Source organism: Sus scrofa, chromosome 16 (assembly GCF_000003025.6).
Source record: "Sus scrofa isolate TJ Tabasco breed Duroc chromosome 16, Sscrofa11.1, whole genome shotgun sequence".
In the NCBI taxonomy this organism is placed as follows: domain Eukaryota; kingdom Metazoa; phylum Chordata; class Mammalia; order Artiodactyla; family Suidae; genus Sus; species Sus scrofa.
In genome coordinates this window covers 71,463,220-71,487,312 of record NC_010458.4, presented here as the reverse complement: position 1 = coordinate 71,487,312, position 24,093 = coordinate 71,463,220, and the positions used below count along the sequence as shown (strand labels likewise).

At 49.5% G+C, this 24,093-nt stretch overlaps 1 protein-coding gene across 1 annotated transcript in view; it reads right to left on the bottom strand.

The window, feature by feature from the left end:
* FAT2 (FAT atypical cadherin 2) overlaps nt 1-24,093 on the bottom strand; it is an 83,174-nt gene that overhangs the window by 44,352 nt on the left and 14,729 nt on the right. The window contains 10 exon segments of the mRNA XM_021076658.1: nt 550-760; nt 1,810-2,091; nt 2,705-2,844; nt 4,362-4,572; nt 5,519-5,550; nt 5,553-5,829; nt 7,782-7,840; nt 12,263-12,577; nt 14,212-16,680; nt 16,683-17,487. Coding sequence (XP_020932317.1) covers nt 550-760; nt 1,810-2,091; nt 2,705-2,844; nt 4,362-4,572; nt 5,519-5,550; nt 5,553-5,829; nt 7,782-7,840; nt 12,263-12,577; nt 14,212-16,680; nt 16,683-17,466 — 4,780 coding nt within the window. The 5' untranslated portion in view covers nt 17,467-17,487.

The window sequence follows — 24,093 nt, the reverse complement described above, 5'->3', positions numbered from 1 at the left end:
ATTTTTTTTAAAGGTTGCATTGACTTCATAAGAATCCTTTGCATATTGGTGGAGATATATATATATCTTTATATATATCTGTATACAATTTTTTTTTTTTTTTGCTTTTTAGGGCCGCACCTGCAGCATTTGGAGGTTCCCAGGCTAGGGGTCAAATCAGAGCTACAGCTGTTGGCCTATACCACAGCCACAGCAACACCAGATCCAAGCCGTATCTGCAAACTACACCACAGCTCAAAGCAACACCAGATCCTTAACCTGCTGAGCAAGGCCTTGGAGAGAACCTGCAACCTCATGATTCCTAGTTGGATTCGTTTCCACTGCACCACAATGGGAACTCCCTGGATTTATATATTACCTATGCAAATTTTCCCAGAATTTGAATAATCCTTTGTTATTGTTCTTAGCATCTTTGCAAGTGCATTACCTTAGGTCTTATAGTCCCGGGGATGCGCTAGAATGATAACTTGCACATCCATGTCTTTGGCGTTTCCTCTAGTTGCCGAGGCCCCTCCCCTCATGTCCTGGCCTCAGAGCCAAGCCTCTCACCTCTGGGGAGGGAGTAGTGGACCTCAGCATTGACTCCCCGATCACCATCCGTGGCTCGGACCTGGAGCAGCTCTGTGCCTGGGGCTGTGGCATCAGAAACACTCGCCTCATAGTGGTGCTGGGTGAAGCGGGGTGGGTAGAGGTTCCCATCCTCCACGTGAATGTATACCCACACAAAGTTCCTCTTGATGGGCATCTCCTGGTCGCGAACCTGTGGGCCCAAGGAGGAAATGGGATGAGGAGCAAATGGGATGGGAGGAGTCAGTGTCATATGAAGGTCAGTGAAATAGAATGCCAGTGACAAATATACCTAGTTGCAACTCTCTCTACTTTAGATTGTGCCCTCATTTACATTCTTTTTAAATAAATATATCAATTTGAGATTATTAGGCTTAGGTATGCTCATGGATAATTTCCCTCTTGGAGAAAGGCAGAAAAAAAAGCAGTATTTCTCAAATGAGTTTCAGAGAGTATTCTTCAAAATATTAACCTATTACTCAGCAAAAAAAAAAAAAAAAATCCTATGGTTAAGTAAATTTAGGGGGCACTGAATTACATGAGGTTGAATTTTGCCTTGATGCAGAACTTCTCAGAAACTTGAATATAAATTTAAGTGCCCAGAGGGTGATAAACTAATACCTAAGAACCTTGAGTCAGGAAGGCTGGACTCTGGTTCTGTTTCCATCATAAAGAACTGTGTGATGGTGAACAAGTTGGGGGGGGTCTCAGGTATAAGATAAGAGAAATGAATGGGACCAGGACTGGGACTAGTGTGAGGCAAATGTGACATGTAGGGTGTACATTTAGGGAGGCTGTCATTCTCTGGGTCATAAAAGGGCAGACACAGGACCCTGAGAGTAAGTCCTTCTTAATTTGTGGCCTTATATACCCGCTTGCTCCGGGTGAGGTGGTCTCTGCGTCCCTCTCATATCTGATGCTATGCGAGTTCACCTTGTGTCATTCAGTCACAGAGCAGGGGAAGAACTGTTGGGAGATATTTGGAGTGAGCCCAGAAAAAGCCAAGGTGGCAGGAGCTTTTTTGGCAGCTGTCCCATCCCTTTTTTCACTCCCAGGCATCCGCTATGGAAGGTGCCTCTGGCAGGCTGTGAAATGTCACAACCCATCTCATGGATTATCTTTATGAGCATCAGTACACCTGGCTCAGCAGGGGAAAGGGACCCGTCCGCATGCCCCCCAGCGTGCCCACCCACACACATCCATATGCCAGCGTATTCTCACCCAATTTTTCAGTTAACTCACCATAACAGTCAGTGTATGCTGGGACGGCCCCGAGCCCAGGGCTAATTTCCCCACAGTTACAAGGACGCCACTACTCGGGTCCAGCTGGAAGAGGCTGGCACTGCCCGGGTCTTGGCTGCCATGTATGGTATAGATGAGGCCCTTGCCCTTGTCTTGATCTGTGGCCTGGACTCGGAGGAGCTCAACTCCAGGCAGTGTGTCCTGGGGAACCCTGACCTCATAAGAAGCCTCCAAAAACTGGGGCCGATGGTGGTTAACGTTGGCAATCATGAAGATGTAGACCTGGGGAGAAGCAAGAGAGAGAAGACAGACTGAGCTGCAGGGGGTCAGGGACCCTGTCTCTCTGGTTCTCCACCGTAACAATGGTGCCTGGCATGCAGCAGCTGCTAGATACCTATTTGTTGAATGAATGATAGGATTTCAAAATCACAAGGCTTTCAGATGGTAGGCAGTCTAGTGGTTTTCAAAAATGAAATTCTTGTTAAAGGGCCTTTTCTTCAAATGAAACTTTTTGGTAAAATTCCAGGATATGAAACAGATCAAACTGGCTGAAACCAGAGTCGACATCCAGAGCCCCACTTATCTGCATGGTTGCCCCTGTGGTTCTCCATCTTTAATTGAAAACCGCTTATTTAGACAAAACCCCTCAGTACACAGAGATCCACAGCGGGAACAAGAATTCTCTGCAGATCACATTCTTCGAGAGTGTATAAGACTGGAGTGCAGAACCTTGATTCTGAATTCATCGTTCTTTTAGGTGCACCACATCCTTGTGTAGCCTCATCCCACCAGGAGACCCCAGGTGCGCTGGTGGTATAGTGGGGAGCATAGCTGCCTTCCAATGAAGGAGGCCTCCTACTCCTCTCAACTCAGGGTTCCCAGGGAGGCCTCTCACCTGGGTGGCGATGGTGTGGGACCCATCGGTCACTTCCACAGTCAAGTTATAGCTTGACCTCCTCCTTGTATCCAGAGGCTTGGCGATGACAATGCTGCCCATGGTCTTTTCAATGTCAAAGTCCATATCCTTGTCCCCACCTGGAGGGCGAGTGAGGGGAAAGCAAGCAGGACCTCAGTGATGTAGGTGAGAGTAGCAGACCTATCATGGGATTTGGCTGGCAGGTTTAGAGGAGGAGGTAGTAGATCGTATCAAGTTATCGTCAAATTATTATCAGGATCCAAGTGAGGATACAGAATAAGGTAAACTTTAAAGGACTGAAGGGTCCCGAGGAAGACCAGAATTTGCCCTAGAATGTATTCTGTTGCTGGGATTGAAACATGCAGGAGTCATAAAAAACCTCATGGTTTTCAGGGAGGTTGCATGGTCGCAAGGAGCCTATGCACAGGGGGAGTTGGAAATAACTCTCTTCAACAAGCAGGCATTGATTTAATAAATGAATTTAGATTAACATACAGCTATTTAAAGGTCTGCTAGTAGAAATCTGTTTAGTGAGATGGAAATATGTTCATGATGTATTTTAAAAGGTTAGAACATTTTAATATAACCCTAAGCATGGGTGTGGGTGTGTAAAGAAAAAATGACTAAAAGGAAACATCCAGATTATCTTCTGATGGGTGGGAATTTAGATGATTTTTATTTTCTCTGTATCCATGTTTTCTGTATGTTCTATAGAGTACATGTATTAATTTTGAACAAAAGAAGAAAAAGCCCAGACACTTAAAAAGAGCAGTAAATCAGAATTGGAAGTAAACCTAGGAGGTCAAAAGCTCGAAGCAGGCTGGTATCCAACCTCTGAAGCAAGCTGGGCATCTCTATAGTAGGACTCCATGGTTCAGGTGGTACTGAGATTAGAGATCTTAACCTGGAATCCCTGGCTGGGTTTCAGAAAATCTATAAAAACCCTAAATGTGTACAAATGTATGTATACCTTTGTATGCATGGTCACGTGCATCTTTCTAGGAATAAGGCCTAAATGTTCATCAGATTCCCAAAGGATCTGTGAACCACTCCCTACCCCCAGATGTTTTTTGTTTTTTTTTAATCTTGGTTTAGAGACAGAAATTTCAGAGATGGTCGTGAAAATTTGGCCCCAAGTGTCTCCTACCATGAGAATGGACACCTTCCATTATCTTGAGGATGGAAACTTGAGACCCAGTCATTAAACATGGCCCTAGGCTACAGCTGTCTCAGCTCAAGGTCAGTGAAGTCAGCTCTGCAGTGATGTTACCACTGAGGCAGAAGAGGAAGCATACAACTTGTGCTTTCTCCTCTGGGTCTCTGTACCACCATGTTAAGTCTCTTAGGAACTCAAGGTAACTGAGGCCCCATCTAATTCTGGAAGTTACCGGTGAAACCACGGAGATTCCACCTGAGACCACAGCTGATGCGGAAGGAAAGCTTAGCAGAAATGGTGATTCTACTGCCCACTGTCCCAGAGAACCAGGGGAGAGACAGTCACCACTTATGGCCAAAATGGTGGCTGCCAGGGAGTGTAACCTTGACAGGGCTCAGAAGGATTGTGCCAGGAGAATGAGGGCTGGTCTGTAAGGATGGTGGAAGGGGTCTGGGGGGCTGGCTCTCCTTGGGCCCTCACCTGAGATGCTGAACCAGAAGAGACCAGGTCGGCCCTCCACACTGATGACTCCCACCATGTGGTTTACAGGGTCTGTCTCCATGACTGTGAAGCTGTAGTGAGATTCATCAAAGGCTAGTGGAATGGAGGAGGGCCGGGGCTGGGGGATCCACTCGATGTGTAGCCGGACAGTGGCCGAGAGCGGTGGCTGTCCACTGTCTGTTGCCTTGATCTGAAAAGAGGCCAAAACTGAGGTTGGGGCTTTGTCTGTAGGGTTGGGGCCAAGAAACAAGAAGCCCAGGCCAAGAAAGAAAGCTCCCCATGATTGACTGAGCTGACCTCTTGTCTCCTGGTTCATCCATTCGGCTCATGGTTGAGCACTTACTGTAAATAGGCACCGTGCCATTGCAGCAGGCACGGGGTGAACAGAACACAGAACCTCCTGGGAAGTGAGAAATGAATCAAAGCCACTGTTAACTGAAGACTTACTGTGTGCTGCTTCTAAACAGACTTTCCATGCATAGGCATTTTACCCTGCACAACAACCATAAACATAAACTAGACTTTATTGAGCTCTCACTCTTATCAGGCCTTACTCTAAGTGCAAGACCTAATTTAAGTGCAGCATCTAATTTAATGCTCATGACAGCCCTCAGAGAGGTACCCTTATCACCTCCCTTTTGCAGCAGGAACTTGGGGCTCAGCATTATGAATTTACCTGCCTGGGATTGTCTACCTGGCCAGCCATGAGGCTGGGGTTGGACTCAGGCTAGTGACATGAGAACCTGAGCCATAGCCACTTGCTCTATTGGCTTCCCATCAGGAAAATGTTCTTAGCCTCATTTTACAGATGATAAAACCAAGGATCACAGGGGTTAACTTGTCCAAGGCCACACAGGTATAAAATGGCAGTACTAGGAATGGAACCCAGGCTGATCTTAATTTCACAGCCCCCGCTCCTCTCACCAAATCTTTAAGAATGGGGTAGATTTCCCAGGCAAGGACCTTATTCCCCTCAGAGAGAAAGGCCCAGAATTCTGATCTTTGGCCGAAGTCAGGACTTGCAGTTTCTCTGGGAAAAAGCCACGGAGGGGAGTACCATTATGCCTGAAGGCTGTCTCCCTCTGAGTCCTCAGAGAACATCCCTGGCCAGCTGTGCCTCCACACACCCCTCTCACCGTTAGGATGTTGTACTCTCCGGCTGTGAAGTGCTGCTGGATGACACCACGCCTGTAACTGGGTCGATACTGAAGCCCTCCTCATCACTCTCCTCAATACTATAGGTGACCCTGCCATTGAGCCCCTCATCCAGGTCTGAAGCCACCAGTCTGTACACAGGTCCAGGGGTCACCGGGTTCAGCCTCTCTGGAAGGCGGACATTGAAGAGCTTGTGGGAGAAGACGGGGGGATTGTCGTTGACGTCCAAGATGCGTACCACCACCCTGGAGGTGGACCTTAGGGTGGGCTCCCCATTGTCCAGCACAGTCACCTGCGGAGAGAATGCAGCTTGAGGAGACAAAGGAAAAGCAGGGATTATGTCTCACCACCCACTGCACCTCCGCCACTACCCCTGCTTTCCACAGCCTGGAAGGATCAGTCAACAGTCACATCAGAAAGTAGGCTCATGATCTTTACTGTCATAACCTCACCTACTTGGAACCCAGCTCTCTGGGAACCTCGCCCACAGGAAAGCCAGCGAGAACAGAGAAGGAAACAAGAAAGAACTGGAGGAGTTCCTGTTGAGGCTCAGCAGAAAATGAATCCGACTGACATCCATGAGGATGCAGGTTCAATCCCTGTCCTCGCTCAGTGGGTTAAGGATCCGGCATTGCTGTGAGCTCTGGTGTAGGTTGCAGACGCAGCTCAGATCTGGCATGGCCGGGCTGTGGTGTAGGCCAACAGCTCCAGCTCCAATTCAAGCCCAAGCCTGGGAACCTCCATATGGTTCTGGTGCAGCCCTAAGAGAGCCTTTAGTGCAGAGTAAAGGCACTAAAACAATTTTAGGATCAGAGACCATTTCATGTCGGGGCAAATTGTCCTATAGGCATCAATATGAAATAGAACATTTCCAGAGTTCCCATTGTGGCTCAGCGGTTAACGAACCCAACTCACATCCATGAGGACATGGGTTCAATCCTTGGCCTCGCTCAGTAGGTTAAGGATCCGACGTTACCATGAGCTGTGGTGTAGGTCGCAGATGCGGCTCAGATCATGCATTGCTGTGGCTGTGGTGTAGGCTGGCAGCTGTAGCTCCAATGGACCCCTAGCCTGGGAACCTCCATATGCCATGGGTGCAGCCCTAAGAGACAAAAAGACCGAAAAAAAAAAAAGAAAAAAAGAAACAGGGCATTTCCACTCTAAATGATTCTGAATTTTTAAAATACTTTGATGTTAAAATATAAATACCTCTGCAAACTATGGAAGAATACTTCAGTCTCCAGATGGCCATTTTCCTGCCACTTACTAGTAATGCCTGTTTCATACAAAGGAAATACCCAGAGCCTGAGAGCCTAGAAGGCAACATTTATTTCAGTTCTGCTGAGGAATATGGTCCCTCCCACCTGATGTATTTAAGTCTAAGGAGATGCCTGTGCATCACTTGCAGATTGTGCAGGAGGGGGCCTAACTAGATTCTTCCTGATTGAATCCCCCCAGGTCAAGACCTGATGCCTCTCATTGGAATGGTCACAAGGGATGCTAGGTGATTTTTTTTTTTCTCTTTAGGTCACACCCACGCTATATGGAGGTTCCCAAGCTAGGGACCCAATCAGAGCTACAGCTGCCAGCCTAAGCCACAGCCCCAGCCAGGCCAGGTCTGAGCTGGTCTGCAACCTATACCACTGCTCATGGCAACGCCAGATCCTTAACACACTGAGTGGAGCCAGGGATCAAACCTGCATCCTCATGGATCCTAGTCGGTCTCGTTAACCACTGAGCCAGGATGGTAACTCCTTTATGTGATTTTAGAGACACCCCAGAGAAAGCACGGACCTAGAAGACAAAGATCTGAGTTTTCTTCCTGGATCTGCAACTGACCTAGTGTTTGACCTTGGGTGACACTCTGTAGACCGTGGGGCTGGGCTGGAACCCAGACTAGACAAGTACATAGCCCACCTGTACCCGTCCCTCTTCCTGCATTCAGTGCAGGCATTGCTAATCAATCCATGCTTCTTGCCCAGCAGGATGTGGTTTCAGATTCCTTCCCTTCGTAGGGGAGGGAGCCAGTGAAGACCCTGAGCATCTTCACCACCAACCAATCTGATTGGATTCCTAGCTTGGGAACAGCAAGGCTTAGCTGAAGTAGCCACACCTCCCTGAGTCAGCACCTCCTCGGCCCCTGCCTGGAGACGTGCATGTGGCCCCAGGGCCTGGCTAGACCCCAGCCTGGCCTCCTGCAGGAGGTTTTCGAAGCCAGTGAACGGGTTCAGCAGCATCACTCACCTCCAGGATGTGTTCATCCTTGTTCTCTCGGTCCAGCTGCCGGGCAGTGGAGAGCAGACCTGGAGGAGAGATGGTAGGAGGGAGACCTGGGCCCAAAGGGGAGACCTGGGCCATCTTCCTGGGGAACGTTCAAGGGTTATATCAAAGCCTAGATCAGAATTTGCTTGTCTTTGGAGAGCAAGAGCATGAAGGGGACATGGAACTCTGGAGAGAGAGAAGGGCAAGAGTGGCAGGGGAGGTGACAGCAGAGATGATGACAGCACACTGAGCAAGGTATGTTGTTGAGGACACAGGCAGCTTATCAGGAGTCACGAGTGGGGTCACAGCTGCTACCCTGAGGTCACTAGAAATCACAAAGAGGTGGCCTTTTCCTCCTTTGCTATATTCTCTTATTCGCCTGGGACTGGCTCTTCCCACGCCAGGCTGGCACAGATGAGCCCGAGGAGGGCTCCTCTGGGCTGTTCCCAGCTCCTCCGTAAACTGAGGAAGGTGGACTTGGTGCTCTGGTTTTCATTTTCTAGGCGCTGCAGTATAAATTGAGGCCACAAAGGAGAGAAGGTTCCAGTTCTCTGCAAGCATTGGGAAAGTCAGGCTCAGGGTTGTCAGGGGCCCAGAGGGGCCTCCAAGCACAGGTGCTACGGAGAGGTCCTAGCTGGGGAAGAAGGTCTTTTTTCAATGAAAGCAGAGCTATTGGTAGGGGTCAGTGCGCCCCCTGAAAACTTTCAGTACGTTTCTTGATCTTGTTCAGGCAATTAAATGATGGAGTAAGGGAACCAAGTGTGGGGATGGGGGCTCTGTGAGGGGGAAGGGGATCCGATGTTGGGGTGAGGCCTCCAGTGCTGGAAATGGGAGCGGGGCATGAGGAGTGACCTCTGCCTCGGGCGGGGCTTGGGGGGGCGGTGGCAGGGGGCAGGTTCTTGCCTTTTTCTTCCCTCATTGGAGGTGGCCTGGGAGGGACCTGGAAGGCTCCTGGAAAGCCCCACAGCCAGAGAGGAAGACACATTCCTCTGGGACAGAGTGAGTACTATGTCAGGCCACCCCACCCAGCCTGTCCCCAGGCCGTGGGGGCCCGACTGGGAAGGGCTCGCATCGGGTGGTAAAAGGGCGAGCAGGGCCCTCCTTCCGGCCCATTGCGGCTCCTCTCCTGCTCCTCTCTGCTTCTCCCTCCCCATCCTCCTTTCTCTCCGCTTCCACGTCTTCCTCTCTCCCGTCCATTTCTTTGCATCTCAGAATCTCAGCCACTGTTTCTCCATCTCCGGTGTTTCTTTCCTCTCTCTCCTTTCTCTCACCACTGCCTCCCCCCCGCCCCCCCCCCGCCACCCAGGGCCAGTGTCCCTGGCACCGCTGCCGCTGAGCTCCTGGGCTGTTGCCCCCGCTCTCAGCCTCCTCCCCGTCTCTGAGGTTGGTGTCGGGATTCCCAGGGAGCACCCGTGGAGCAGGGGGTCTGGCGGAACCAGCCCTCGGGGCTGTGTGTGTGTCCACCAAGGACCCTTCCTGGCGTGAAGTAGGCATCCAGCCAGTGCTGCTCTCATCATTTCTCCCGTCCAAACAGATGTTCCCCTATCACCCCATCGCAGCCCCATCCCTCTCCCCCCCCCCCCATCCAGGGGCTTTCTAACTGCTGTTGAGTCCGCCTCTCATGGATTTCAGGTCCTGCTACTCCTCTCATCCCCCACCCCCCCCCCACCATCTAGATCTCACTCCACCCACCCTCCCTGCTTCTCTCCCTCTTTGGCCTTCCTGGGAATCCCAAGAGCCAGCACTCGTTGAGCTCTTCCCTGTCCAAATGTTCTTTGAAGCTCCCTACACATCTCCATCTATGAACTCATTTGATCTTCTCAGCCACCCAGGAGGGAGCTATTGTTATCTTCATTTTACTGGTGAGAAAATCAGTCATAGAGCAGTTAAGTCCCTTTCCCAAGATCTTGCAGTTAGTAAGTGGTGGGAATGGATATGCCTTTAGAAAATGAAGCTGCTTGCTCCCTCTTCAACAAGCCCTGGGTCTTCTTCCCTCCTGGCTATTGCTCCTGTCACTGTCCTGGCCCAGGTGCCCTCTCAGACTGCTGCCTGTCACATCACCCCCCGTCCTTCAGCTCAGCATAAGTGCCTCCTGTTCCCTGAACTGTGGCTGGTCCACCACACTGACCAGCTTCCTATCTCTTCTCAATGGTCACAGCATCACATCAACTCATATTTTACCATGTTGTACTCTTTTATACTGGTTCTATAGGGTTTTTTTTTTAATACCCAGATCTTCTTGTTCCCGATGGATCTTCATGTTCTCCTCAAGGCCTGAAATTGTGTCTTATTTATCTTTTCATCTTTGCACAGCACAGTAGTTTGAATGCCTTATAAAGGCACTAAACATTTGCTGAATAAATGAGTCTTGGGCTTAATGAAAGATCATGGATACTGGCAAGTCTCATTCATTCATTTCCCAATTGTTTACTTATGGCCTACTCTGTGCTGGGCCCTGAAGATATCCGAGTGGGCAAAAACCATCGAGTTCCTTTTCTGGAAAACCTTTGAGGTCTAGAGAAGGACATGGATAATTAATGAAACCATCGCACACGTGAACATAGCATTCCCTGCAATTGCTGTTTTTGAAAAACGTAGCTGCAGCTGGGAGATGTATGATAATGTCAGGAAAAACTTCTCTAAGTGGAGAACGCTGAGCCAAGATCTGGAAGAAGAGCAGGAGTTCGCCTGAAAAGGGGGAGGAGAGGCAACTCCTTGCAAAAGCAATAGCATGTGCAAAGGCCCTGCGCCAGGAAAGGGCATAGACTGAGGCAGCCATGCAGCGGGAACCAGAGGATGATAGAGGAAGAGAGGCAAGACAAAGCCAGGTCAGCAGGGGCCTGGTTGGGCGCAAGTTGGTGGGACATGCAGGGTCTGGCTCTATTTTTAGGGCCTAGGGAAACCATCCAACGTATCCAGGTGTGGAAACAGGACAAGCTAATGTGGGGATAAGAGAGGTAGGCTGGGTCAGGGAGCGGGTATCACTGATGATTTATTATTTTCTTTTCAAATGTTCATGCTAATAAAAAAATTCTAGTTCCCATCGTAGCTCAGCAGAAAGGAATCTGACTAGCATCCATGAGAACGCAAGTTTGATCCCTGGCCTTGCTCAGTGGGTTAAGGATCCCGTGTTGCTGTGAGCTATAGGGTAGGTCACAGATACAGCTGGGATCTGGTGTGCTGTGGCATAGGCTGGCAGCTACAGCTCTGATTCAACCCCTAGCCTGGGAACCTCCATATTCTGCAGGTGTGGCCCTAAAAAGACCCCCCCCAAAAAAAACTGTAGGGAGTGAGTGAGGGGATTTTGTGACAGAGGACACATCTGCTGTACACACAGAGCTGCTGTCAGCCCTGGGCAGTTGTGGGCCTATGAGATGTGCAGTCAGTATGACCAGATCTTCTAGTTCTTTTAAGAACAAGCAGAAATCTGGAATGTTTTGCAAAATGTCCTAATTTTTAAATGTTGACAACAACTTGAAAAACCATTGCTGAAAGCTGGTGCAGGCCAAACAGAACACATTTGTGGGCTACTTCTGGCTCCCAGCTGCAAGTTGGTGACCACTGGATTCCTCTGAACCATCCAAGGTGGCCTCGGGCCAAGGATAGTCTCTGTGAGATGATGACTCCTCCCAAGTGGATTCAGTCACCACCGCTCCAGGGGCAGGCTTGAGATCAGTTTGGAACTAGAGTTAAGAGATTGAACCTGTGGCTTGTGGCTCCGGGGTGGGGGTGAGAGGAGTCAGTTGGGAGCACTTGGTGCTTGACCTCTCAGGGAACCTGCCTAGCTTCCCCCGGCCCCAAGGAAAGAAAGTCGACATTAAAGATGGACTTTGTAGAACAATGGTTCTCAAACTTAGCAGACATCAGAGTCCCTAGATATTTTATTAAAATACGGATTTATGGGGAGTTCCCTGGTGGCTCAGTAGGTTAAGGACCTGGTCTCACTGCTGTGGCTTGGGTTACCACTGTGGAGAAAGTTCGGTCCCTAGCCCGGGAACTTCCATGTCCTGCAGGAGCAGCCAAAAAAATAAAATAAAATAGGAATTCCCATAGTGGCGCAGTGGAAACGAATCCAACCAGGAACCATGAGGATGCGGGTTCGATCTCTGGCCTCGTTCAGTGGGTTAAGGATCTGGCGTTGCTGTGAGGTATGGTGTAGGTCACAGACGCGGCTCGGATCCCACGTTGCTGTGGCTGTGGTATAGGCTGGCAGGTGTAGTTCTAATTCGATCCATAGCCTGGGAACCTCCATATGCTGTGGGTGTGGCCTTAAAAAGCAAATGAAATGAAATGAAATGAAAAATACAGATTTCTGGGCCCCACCCTGAGTTCTGATTCCGTAGTTCTGAGACGGGGCTGGAGAACTGAATTTCTACCACATTCATACGTGAGTATCATGGGGCTGCACTTTGAGAAGGACTGTTACAGAGAATCCTATTCACTCGGCTTTCTGAGATCCTTACCTGTGAGAGGATGAATAGCAAAGACTCCCATCTGGTTGCCACTGGTGATGTTGAAGGTCAGCTTCCCCTTGGAGCTGGAGTCTGGGTCCCGAGCGTCCAGCTGAAGCACAGAGGTGTGCAGGGGGGCATCCTCCCGGACAGAGGGGTAGAACACGGGCCTGGACATCTGGGGTGGGTTGTCGTTGACATCCGTAACCTCGATGTAGACCTCCGTTACAGAAGAGAGGGGTACGGAACCCCTGTCCACTGCCTGGACCGTCAGCCAGTAGCAGGACATGAATTCTCGGTCCAGGGGTGCCAGAGTCTGAATCATCCCTAGAAACAGGTGATCACCAAACTCCACATATTTTAGAGCTCAAAGTAGCTTTCGAAATCACTTAACCCAACAGTCCCAAGCTCCACTGTGGAAATAAAATTAATAGGTGTTCCATGAGAGAAGGGAACTGTGGCCCATATGGTAGGGGAGCTCCTGAGTTTAACACAGGAGAATTCACAGCCTTATTATAGAACCTCTCAGAGCCTTTCTCTGCTAGGATAGGCCCATGACTACACAGGGTTTCCCGGAGACAGTGGGACCTGACCTACTTTGTCCTGACTATTTCAGCCCATGTCCAGTCTATTTATTTCCCATTCTCTAAGTGGGATGTCCTCGAACTTGGCTCTGCTGGTTCCTTTAAGCTTCAAGTCCTTATAAATACCAACTCAAGGGTTGGGGATTTGATGAATAAATTGCTCTTCCCCTTTCCATCATCTTCATGATTTTAGAGCCTTAGCTTCATTCATTCATTCACTCATTCCACAGACTGCTTATTGTGGGGCCAGTACCATTCTAGAAGTCAAGGGTCCAAGAATGAGCAAAAGAGACTTGCACCTTAAGTTCTCATGGGTCGCAGTCAGCTGGAAGGACCCAAGTGAGAAAGCAGGGCCTGTACTCGCAGCCATAGCGTCTCAGAGCTGAAGGAACCTTGTTCCTTTGATAGATGGAGAAACTGAAGCCCAGAGAAAGCATGACTTGACCAAGAGCATGTAGCAAGTAAGTGCAAGACCTGGACCTAGACTTGACTCTCAGTCAAATCCTCTTTCTACCACATTCTTCTGCCTTTACTCAGGAAATTAATCTCCATCAACTTGTAAACTCCTCAAGGAGAATGACCTATTCTTCTTCATCAGCATCTCCCCCGAGGTGCCTGCTCTGAACCTCATAAGTAGAGAGTGCTCAGTGTTTGCTGAATTGCATTTATTTTCTATGGAGCTTCAAGGAATAAATAAGTCATGCCACCTTTTTGGAGGACAATTGGAAATAGCTATTAACATTGAAAATATCTGTTATCCTTTGATAGAAAAGCTGCATTTTTAAGAGTTTTTTCTAGAGCAATTCATTGTATGAAGTAAATGTATACGAACAAATGCAGCCATTAAAAATGAAAAAAGATTTATATGTACTGACATATAAGATTTCCTGGTGTTGCACTGTGTGCAAAAAAGTAAGTTTCAGAATTAGCATCTATTGTATTATGTTTTTCATAATAGTAAAATGAAAAGTGATAACATATCAGATGCAATGAGAAAAATTTAGACGGTTACAGACCAGACGGTTATAGAGAGTATATGTGGGGAGATGGGACACAGAGAAACGTTCATCTAAAAATTTTATATTAAAATGTTATAACCACAATATATAATTTTTATAAGCGTGTATATGTACTATATGTTTGCGTGTGTGTATATACGTGTGTGTGAGATGGCTGATTCAATTTAAAAGGAAACACACAGACACACACACACACAAAAATACAATGCTAAATTAAGAATAAAAGGGACAGCAAGGAGTGTCCCACTGATTGTTGTCTTTAGCCCACAGCCTGACTTCCTTCAGGACAGTCCCTGATTTCCCTGAGGCCTGTCCTTTCCCAGTGCCTGGCGCTCCCGTCCTATCCCTCTCCCAGTACCTGTGTCTTGGTGGATGCTAAAGGCTGAAAGGCTGGTGCCAGCCCGCAGGAAGTACTGGAGCTCCCCATCCAAGCCACTGTCATCATCCTGAGCAGCCACTACCATCACCGAGGTCCCCGAGGGGCTGTTCTCCTGCACCTGGCCCTGGTGCACAAAGGAGGCAAAGCGGGGAGGATGGAGATTCTCATTCACATCCAGGACGATCACCTCCACGTGGCAGAGGGTCCTGCGGGCTATGGGTTTCCCACTGTCACTGGCCCACAGGCTCAGATTATACCCAGCCCGCCTCTCAAAGTCCAGCTCTCTCTCCAGACTGAGTGCCCCAGTCATCGGGTTCACGTGGAAGGTCCCATGGGCATCATCCAACAGGACGTATTGCACTTCTCCCGCAGGGCCCAGGTCCGGATCAGAGGCATCCAGAAATGTTAGGATCGTCCCTGGGGGCAGATCCTCTGGGACCTTCAGCCTGCGGAGTTCTGTGATGCACTGGGGAGAGTTGTCATTGGCATCTTCCAATGTGACTATCAGGTCAGTGACAGAGAAGAGCTGGTGGCCCTTCCTAGGCTGATCTCTGGCTTCCACCTTGAGTATATACTGAGATTCTGATTCCCGGTCCAGGTGTCCCGTGACAACCAGTTCCCCAGTGAGGGGATGGAGGGAGAACTCCTCTGTGGGACTTAGCAGGGTGTAGCGAACCCTCCCATTGTCCTCAGAGTCAGCATCTTTAGCTTTCAGCTGTGCAACTGTGGTTCCAACGTCTGTGTCCTCCGAGACGGTTACCTGGTACCCACCAGGAGGAAATCTGGGTGCATTATCATTCCAGTCTTCCACATTCACTGTCAGCACCTTCCAGGAAGACTTCTGGGGAGTGCCCAGGTCATATACTGTTACATTGAGGATGTAGAAACTGGTGGCTTCGTAGTCTAAGGGGGAAGCTACAGTGAGTAGCCCCGACTCCAGCCCAATGTCAAAGCAGCCCTCTTCATTGCCATCTGCAATCACATAGACCAGTTTGCCATTAAAGCCAGCATCGGGGTCTGTGGCTGCCAGGCGGGCCAGGGGGGTGTTGAGAGGAGCACTCTCAAGGATGTCAATGGACTGTGGGAAGTGGTCCTCAAACTGGGGGGTATGATGATTGATCTGATATGCACTTAATGAAGTGAAATCCTCGTCATTGGACTCCTGATTCTGAAGCCCGACAGAATGCAGGATGGTCTTTGTGAAATGTGTCAACACCCCTGTTTTGTCACACTTTATGGGGACTTCAAAACGAGGGTCCTTCACTATAGTAACATTCAAAGTCATGGGCGAGGCATAGTTTTTCCCATCCGAGGCTGTAATTTTCAGGGAATAGTTGATGGGTTGACCAGTCGTATGGTTCCTAAAAGGGCGTTTGAGGGATATCACTCCAGAGAAATGGTTTAGATCGAAATAGTCTAGTTCATTGCCTGACACAAACTCATATTTCAGGTTCTGAAGCTCATCCATATCTATAGCTGACACAGTCATTACTGCTTTTCCTACTGGCCAGTCTTTGTGGATAGACCCACTGCAGTTGACTTCCTCAAACATAGGCTTGTTGTCATTCAAGTTCTTGAGCCTAAGAGAAACAGACACTTCTTTTTCCCGGCGAAATGGGGATCCCCAATCTGATGCCCGTACCCGGAAGGTATAAATCCTATTCATGAGCTCATAGTCCATGGGTTTGGAGGTAGAGATGATCCCCAGGTAAGGGTCGATAGAAAAGGGCACAGCACTTGGGCGAGTGATGGAGTAGGTGACATAGCCATTCTCCCCGTGATCCTTGTCTGTGGCGGTAATGGTCAAAACGCTGGTACCTGGAGGGATGTTCTCATCAAAGGTGCTCTCATAGGAGGACTTGCTGAACATGGGCGCGTGGTTGTTACAGTCCATGATGTCAATGACCACAGTGGTGGAGGCCAGGCTGGGTGAGGTTCTGATTTCGAGCTGGTAGTGGGCCCGGTCATGGAAGTCCACGAGCTTGGTGGTGGTGATCAGCCCTGTGCGGGCATTCAGCTTAAACCCTGCACCCTCTGAGGATGGCTTTAGGACATACTTCAGGTTGGCGAGGGCTTGGGTCACTTTCACCATCACCACTCGGACACCAGGAGGGGAACACTCACTAAGCTGCACTCTGTAAATGGCCTGCTCAAATTTGAGGGAAGCCAGTTTGGAGGGGGGTAGGTGAAAACCCCTGATCTGCGAATAAAAGGGTCTGCTCCCACCCCTGGCCTGCAGACTGAGGTTGAATCCATGAAGGTGTTCTATCCAGTTGATGTCTTTGACGGAAACCAAACTGAATTCACTGCTCCGGGCATAAGACTTGATGGCTTTGAAGTTCTTTCCAGGGTCGCCACCAACAATTTCCAGGGAGTCCACATCAACACCTGAGCTGCTGGCATCTACCACCACAGTGGCATAGGTGGCATCCTCACTGCTGTCGGGGCAGCCAAGATCACCGAGGCAATGGCCAAGGGCCTCCTGAGGGCAGGCTCCACGTGGATGACGAGTGCAGCCAAGTTGCCAAATCCATTGCCCTCTGAGATCTTCCGCATGCGGTCCACAGCCAGCACCTGAAGCTCGTACTTCCCTCGCCAGGTGACGTTGAGCTTCCCAGCCAAGGTGACCACCCCGCTGGTGGGATGGATGGCAAACATTTCCGACCTTGTGTTAAAGGCGTAATAGAACCCAGCGTTCTGGCCCAGGTCAGCGTCCGTGGCGCTCACCTTGCAGATGGGGCTTTTGAGGGGCATGTCCTCAGAGATGGTTACTCGGTATGAGGGCGGGGAGAAGAGGGGCTTCAGGTCATTCTGGTCCAGGATGTGGACCACCACGTGGGTCAACGCTTCGAACTCCAAGGTCTTCTCTGTGGCTTGGATGATGAGGCTGTAGCTATCTCGCACCTCCCTGTTCAGAAGGGCCGTGTTGCTGTTCTTTGTCCTTATCCTCAGAAAGCAGAAGTTGCCCACCACATACTCCTCGGTTTTAAACACATTGGCCACATCTCCAGAGATGATCCGGTACCGCACTGCCCACTGGGGATCTGCAAGGTAGATGCCCATCTTCTCAGAGCTTTCCACGTAGGTCTTGGGAGCAGAGTTTTCATAGATGGTCGCATTATAAAGGGGGTGTGTGAAGCGCCAGGCTGAGGAGGAGATAATCCCTTCTAGGGGTTTCTCACAAGTTGTACAGTGAAGCATGAAAATGGCAAAACCCAACAAGGCAATAATCATGATGGAGAAACTGCCGAAGCCCTGGGCAGAAAAAGAAAGGGTACGAGTTAGGAAAGAAGTGGTTCCGATTGCTGAAGTTCTTCAAGTGGGGTGGTTTTGCCCCTCAGGGGACATTTGGCAATGTCTGAAGTTATATTTGGCTACCCCAGCTTGTATAGGAGATGCTACTAGCATTTAGTCTGTGGAGGAGAGGGCTGCTGCGAAACATCCTATGATGCACAGGATAGGACCCATCCCCAACCCCGCCTGCATACACACACAGCAAAGTCGACATTGCCAAGACTGCGAAACCTTGTGTTTGAAGGGTAACAGTCTAGTTCAAGGGCTTTCTCAAGGACATTCGGCAGATACAACACAATCCGTACCACTTCCCTCCTTTTCCCAAAACCTTCAGTGGCTCGTCAGTGATGGTGAAATCATTCTGACCAGGTACCCAAGCTTAGCAGTCTGGCACTAAGTACTGGCCCTAAGTACTTCCCATGAGACCCCCTCCATCAGGGCTGAGCTCCAGTCAAACTCAGCTGAGTCTGTACCTACAGAGGCTGCAGAAAAGCAAAGGGACCAAGATCACAGGCTTGGCATCAGGCTGCTTGGCTGTCAGGCCTGGCGCCACCACTTCCTAGCTGGGTGACTTTCTGGGCAGGTTATTTCACCTCTGTAGGACTCACTTTCCTCTACCATAGAATAGCAATGAGGATGTTATGTCTTCATTGGATTGTGGAAATAACAAAGGAAAATGACCTAGCAGAGTGCCTGGTACATAGTAAATTTTAACATAATATTAGCTAGGATTAGTAAGCATCTAAGTTCCATAAAGGGAAGGGAACTTCCCAGGGCCTTACAGCTAGACAGAAACAAAGCAAGAAATAGATGTGGAGCCCTTGCATCACAGGCCAGGACTGCTTCTCTCTTTACTGCACCTGTCCCATCACAAGTTCCTTTGGACAAGGCCTGATTCTGACTATCTTGTAACCCTGAACAGAGAACATGTCTTGATTCCTGGAGTGTCAGAGCTGAAGTGGACCCAAGAAATGATGGAATTTGTTTGTTTTTTGTTTTGTTTTGTTTTTGTCTTTTTTGCCATTTCTTGGGCTGCTCCCACGGCATATGGTGGTTCCCAGGCTAGGGGTCGAATCAGAGCCGTAGCCACTGGCCTACGCCAGAGCCACAGCAACGCGGGATCTGAGCCACGTCTGCAACCTACACCACAGCTCACGGCAACGCCGGATCGTTAACCCACTGAGCAAGGCCAGGGATCGAACCTGCAACCTCATGGTTCCTAGTCGGATTCTTAACCACTGAGCCATGATGGGAACTCCCAAGAAATGATGGAATTTGGACCCTGTTCCTCCTGCAGCAGCTGCAGCGATGGGGAAATAGAGCCCTGGGGCGGGGCGGGGGGGGGGTTGCTTTAAGTCACTCGGTGGGCGGCCAGGTAAGAACTAGCCCCTGGCAACTGTTGAACTGAGTGAGTGAATGCTTTACCTTCTGAGACCTCCTGTTGTCCCCATTCTCTCCCTTGCCATTGGTGCAGCCCCAAACTCCAGCCTAGGTCAAAATGTGAGACTTATCAGGGCCCGGGACAGGGAGGGGGATGGAGGAGGGCAGAGTTTGGTCACCAGACTGAGTCTTCTGGAAGCAGTGTGTGAGCCTGCAAAAACCAGGCTGGTGCCGGGCCTGCCCATGGGTATCTTGGCTCCTCGGGTTCATGGCTATCAGCCAGATGTGCCAAGTGCTCCTGGAGGAAACAGGCAAGACTCGTTTTTCCAGTCTCCTTGCTCTTCAAAGGCAGGGAAGAGTTAAACATGCAGGGCACAGGGGAAAAGGAGAGGCTGGGATCCTTGTCTTTCCAGAGTCCTGAGAAAACCACATGCAGGGTCTTTAAGACCTTGTGGGTCAGAGTTCCCGTTGTGGCGCAGCGGATTAAGAATCCAGCTAGGGTCCTCGAGGATGCAGGTTCGATGCCTGGCCTCGCTCAGTGGGTTAAGGATCGGCGTTGCTGTGAGCTATGGTGTAGGTCGAAGATGTGGCTTGGATCTGGTACTGCTGTGGCTGTGGTGTAGATGGGCAGCGGTAGCTTTGATTAGACCCCTAGCTTGGGAACTTCCAGATGCCACAAGTGTGGCACTTGGGAAAAAAAAAAAAAAAAAAAAAAAAAAAAAAAAAAAAAAAAAAAAGACCTTGTGGGCTGATCCCAACATGGGAAGGAGGCAGAAATGGAGAAATCAGCCTAACTTAGGATCTGGAAGCCTGCGACAGAAAAGAATTTTAATATGCCCCATCCTTGCCGCCTCCCTACCACCATCCCTCGCTTGAGATCCTGTTGGTGGCACCCCCCAGAAAAGAGAGGGCAGGTTGGAGGCAGATTCTACACATGGCATCCTAAAACCAGGGGCAAAAAAAGACATCTATTCTCCACCGCTTCTGCCCTCTTGCTCTCACCGCTTGCTTAATGTTGCAGCCCGTGAGAGACCCTGGCCACAGGCAAAAGCCACATTCATCCATCCCTGACAGAGTCCCCTGCAAGCGGGAGGGGACTCCTGAGTCATTCGGACCCCACCCCTTCCCCCTGGATGCCATTGCTTTTGAAGTTGAAGCCCCGGAGGGCGGGTATAAGTGCTTACCCCAGTCCTGGGTCCACTCACTCCATGGCCCAGTGAGCCCAGGGTGCATGCAGCCTCCCAGCTCTGCCTGCCCCGCTTTGCCAAAAGCTTCCTGTTCACCAGATCAGCACCCATGGAGGGCAGGTTCCGACAGGACACTTACTCGGCAGCTGTAGGGGCACCTTGCTGAGCAGGAGTCATTAAGATGAGTTACAGGGAAGGGAGCAGGGGTGGGGTCTCTCTGGAGGGGTAGGATGCAAGGGGAATGTGCCCTTGAGTGGGAGTTTGGTGCCATGGCTGTGTGCAAGCTGTGGGACCCACAGACCTGGCACATGGTTTGCTGAGTGACGGCCCAGTGTCTGCCTTTCGTTTCTGGCGCCATGCCTGGGCAGGTGACCAGGCTTGCAGGCTGCAGCGGCAGGTTGGGCTCCTGGGCTCCCCTCCCCGCCCATAGCACCTAGGACCAGTACTTTGAAACATCTTCTGAAAACATACATCAGTTCCTATCACTTCCCTGCTTAAAATTTTCCAGTGGCTTCCTGTGGCATCTAGATGAAAATCTAAACTCCTTACCTTGGCCTGACCAGTTCCTCCAATGATACCTCCCAACACTCTCCTCATTGTTCACCAAGCTGCAGCAGCAAGGGCCTTCTTTCTCCTCTGCAAATGCACCACGCTGGGATCTGCCTCAGGGCCTTTGCACTTACTGTTTCCCTCCACTTAAGATTCTCCCATGGCTGGCTCCTTTTCATTATCTATTTCCCAGCTCTCACGTCACCTCCTCTAACCCCCAGGCTGATGTAGCCCCCTTCCCAACACCCTTCGGTATCACACCACCTCGTTTTTCTCCACGGCACTTGTCACCTCCCAGGATGTTCTTGTTTACTTGTTTACTGTCTCCTGGACTAGACACTGGGCCCCATGAAGACGGGAGGTTTGTGTACCTTCTTCAGGCATGAATTCCCAGGGCCTAGATCAGTGCCTGGTACGTAACCAAGCTCAGTAAATACTAGTTGAAAAAATGGAAGGAGCTGGACTTAGGAAAAACAATGATGGGGTAAAAACTGCAAGAATCTTTAGTGATCACCTCTTCCTTTTTGAAGCTGGATAATGAAGTCCCCCAGACAGAAGGGGACTTGCCCAGAGTCACAGGGTAAGGACCAGAGCCAGGTTCTTTCCTCCCAAACCTGCTGCCAGAGAGAGAAACTGCTCACTTGTAAATCCAGCTGTTTGTGTTTGAGCCCAGCGCCCCCACTTGCTAACTGTATAACCTTAGGGAAGTTAACCTCTCTGAACCTCAGTTCTCTCATCTGTAAGATGGGGCTGTTAAGAGTACTGCTTTCCTGGGGTTTTATGAAGATGCAATAAGATCACATACACTAATATGCTTAGCACAGTGCCTGGCCCATAGGAAAACACTCAATAAATATTAGTTCTTATTAGTCTCAAAGCCAGGGCAGCATCACCGCCTGAGGTGGGGGCGAGGGTAGGGTCCACTGAACGCCCCCAGAGAAGGTCCAGCCTGCGCCCCAGCAGAGAAGAAAGCCACTGGTCCCTGATCGAGTCCAAGCTTGCTGGCCCAGCCACAGGCTCTGCTGGGAAGCTGCGAGCAGGCGCTTGTCTGGGGTGGGGCCTCATGCCCTTGGCTCCCCAGACACAGAGAGAAATCTGCATGTGGGTGAATGTGCACATTTGCAAGAGAGCATACAGACACACAAAGCACTTCTGAATGATTGTGTGGGTACGCAAATCGTGTGTGCCTGCTTGACAGAAGGAACATGATGTAAATAAATAAACTGGTAGCTATAAGGCTTGTGCGAGCAGGTGCAGATGTGGGGGTTCATGAATGGATCCCTTTAGGATATATGTGCGAAGCAAAGTCTGTCTCCTTGTAACTCCCAACCCCATTTCATGCATGGGGAGGCAGCAGAAGGTGGTTCCCAGCTGTGTGACTTTGGGCAAGTGGCTTACCTTCTCTGATCCTTGGTTTCCTGACTTCATAATACCATTTTGAGAATGAAATGAGTTAATGTACATAAATGCTGAATGTGATATGTGACCCAATTTTTGGCAAATATTACCAAGTTCTATTACTTTTTCTCAGCCAGCTCAGACCCCTGACTGTTGAGTGTGTGGATAATGAAAACCCTCGACGTATTTTCACGTCACCTCCAGTCTGTGCTTGGTAGGCTGATCTTCTACAACTCGGTGATGTAGGACTTTAATGAGACCATGATTCATTTCTCCTTGTGTGTTGGCTCGCTGTTCCAGCTGCTCAGAATCTTAATTCTAATGTTTGGGAACTTTGTGGTGGTAACATCCATGTCTTTATCCTTGTCTTTGTTAAAAGTCTGAGCACACGCAATCCCACTCTTGGGCATATATCCGGACAAAACTTTTCTTGAAAAAGACACATGCACCCATATGTTTGTTGCAGCACTATTCACGATAGCCAAGACATGGAAACAAGCTAAGTGTCCATTGACAGATGAATGGATTAGAAGATGTGGTATATATACACAAAGGAATACTACTCAGCCATAAAAAAGAACAAAGTAATGCCATTTGCAGCAACATGGATGGAACTAGAGACTCTCATACTAAGTGAAATGAGTCAGGAAGAGAAAGACAAATATCATATGATACTGCTTATATCTGGAATCAATATATGGCATAAATGAACCTTTCCACAGAAAGAAAATCATGAACTTGGAGAACTGACTTGTGGTTGCCAAGGGGAAGGGGGAGGGAGTTGGATGGACTGTGAATTTAGGGTTAATAGATGCAAACTATTGCCTTTGGAATGGGTAAGCAATGAGATCCTGCTGTATAGCACAGGGAACTATATCTAGTCCCTTGTGATGGAGCATGATAATGTGAGAAAAAGAATGTGCACACGTATGTGTGACTGGGTCACCTTGCTGTACAGTAGAAAATTGACAGAACACTGTAAACCAGCTATGATGGGGGAAAAAATGAAAATCATTTTTTAAAAATTAAAAGAAAAAAGTCTGAGCACACCCGGCAGAAGCAGTGCTCTGATATCCTCCTTCAGGGTATGATCTCGGGGCAATTCCGGGATGGGTCATCTCACAGTGTGGAGACCTCCGGTCACTACAGGAACCCAAGCGGATTCTGAGTGGCCACCTGTGAAGGAAGTGCTACCCTCGGTGGATACTTGTCCTTGGGGAGACGAAGGGAGCTCTAAAGCCCTTTCTAGCTTATGCGGGTACGACTGTTCAGCCTGTGCAGGTCTATGGGACTTTGGCTGAGGACCAGGGTCGCACACTCACTGAAGCCTGTTCAGTGGTCAGTGTAGTAAGCTGACCTGGCTCTCGGGGGACCTAGGTCTAAAGTCAGTCATTCCCTGGGTTGTGTTGGTCAAGTCAGTCATCTAAGCCCTGTGGACTTCCTTCCTCATTTGGGAATGATGTGTACATGTGTTGGAGGAAGGGGTGGAAATGGGTCTGAGATTTCAGACCCCTCTATGGGTCTCATGGTAGAAACTCTTTTGCCCTAATGAAATTGTACCTGGAAACTCAGCCTATTAATATGTAAAAGCAGAGTGTCATGATTGAAGCAGGGCTCGAGTCCTAGGGCGCTGCGCCAGGCTTGTCCATCACCCTCTTGGGAAGCTGATTGCAAGGAGCCCCTCCAGCTCTAACGTGCTGTGTCCTGCCCCCATGTTCTAAGTCCTGTAGTTGGATGTGCTGTGATTCTAATCCTCTGTCACCTGCATCCGTCATGGCCCATGTGCAGGGACTCAGGCATTTTAGTTCTATGGGGAAGCAGGTGTACCTGAAGGAATTTAAAGCCACAAATTTCCACTAAAGAAGCTCCCACCAGATTTGTTCAAAATGCCAGACTTTGTTTCTGACGATGAAATCCATCTGCATCAGCCAGACACAAATCAGCAATGGCATTCCCCCCTCCTAGCCGGTGCCACCTCTTTTCTTGGGCACATCATGGACTTTAGCTAATAGCCACACAGTCCTCCTAGAAAACACATTGGCCCTTTGAGCTC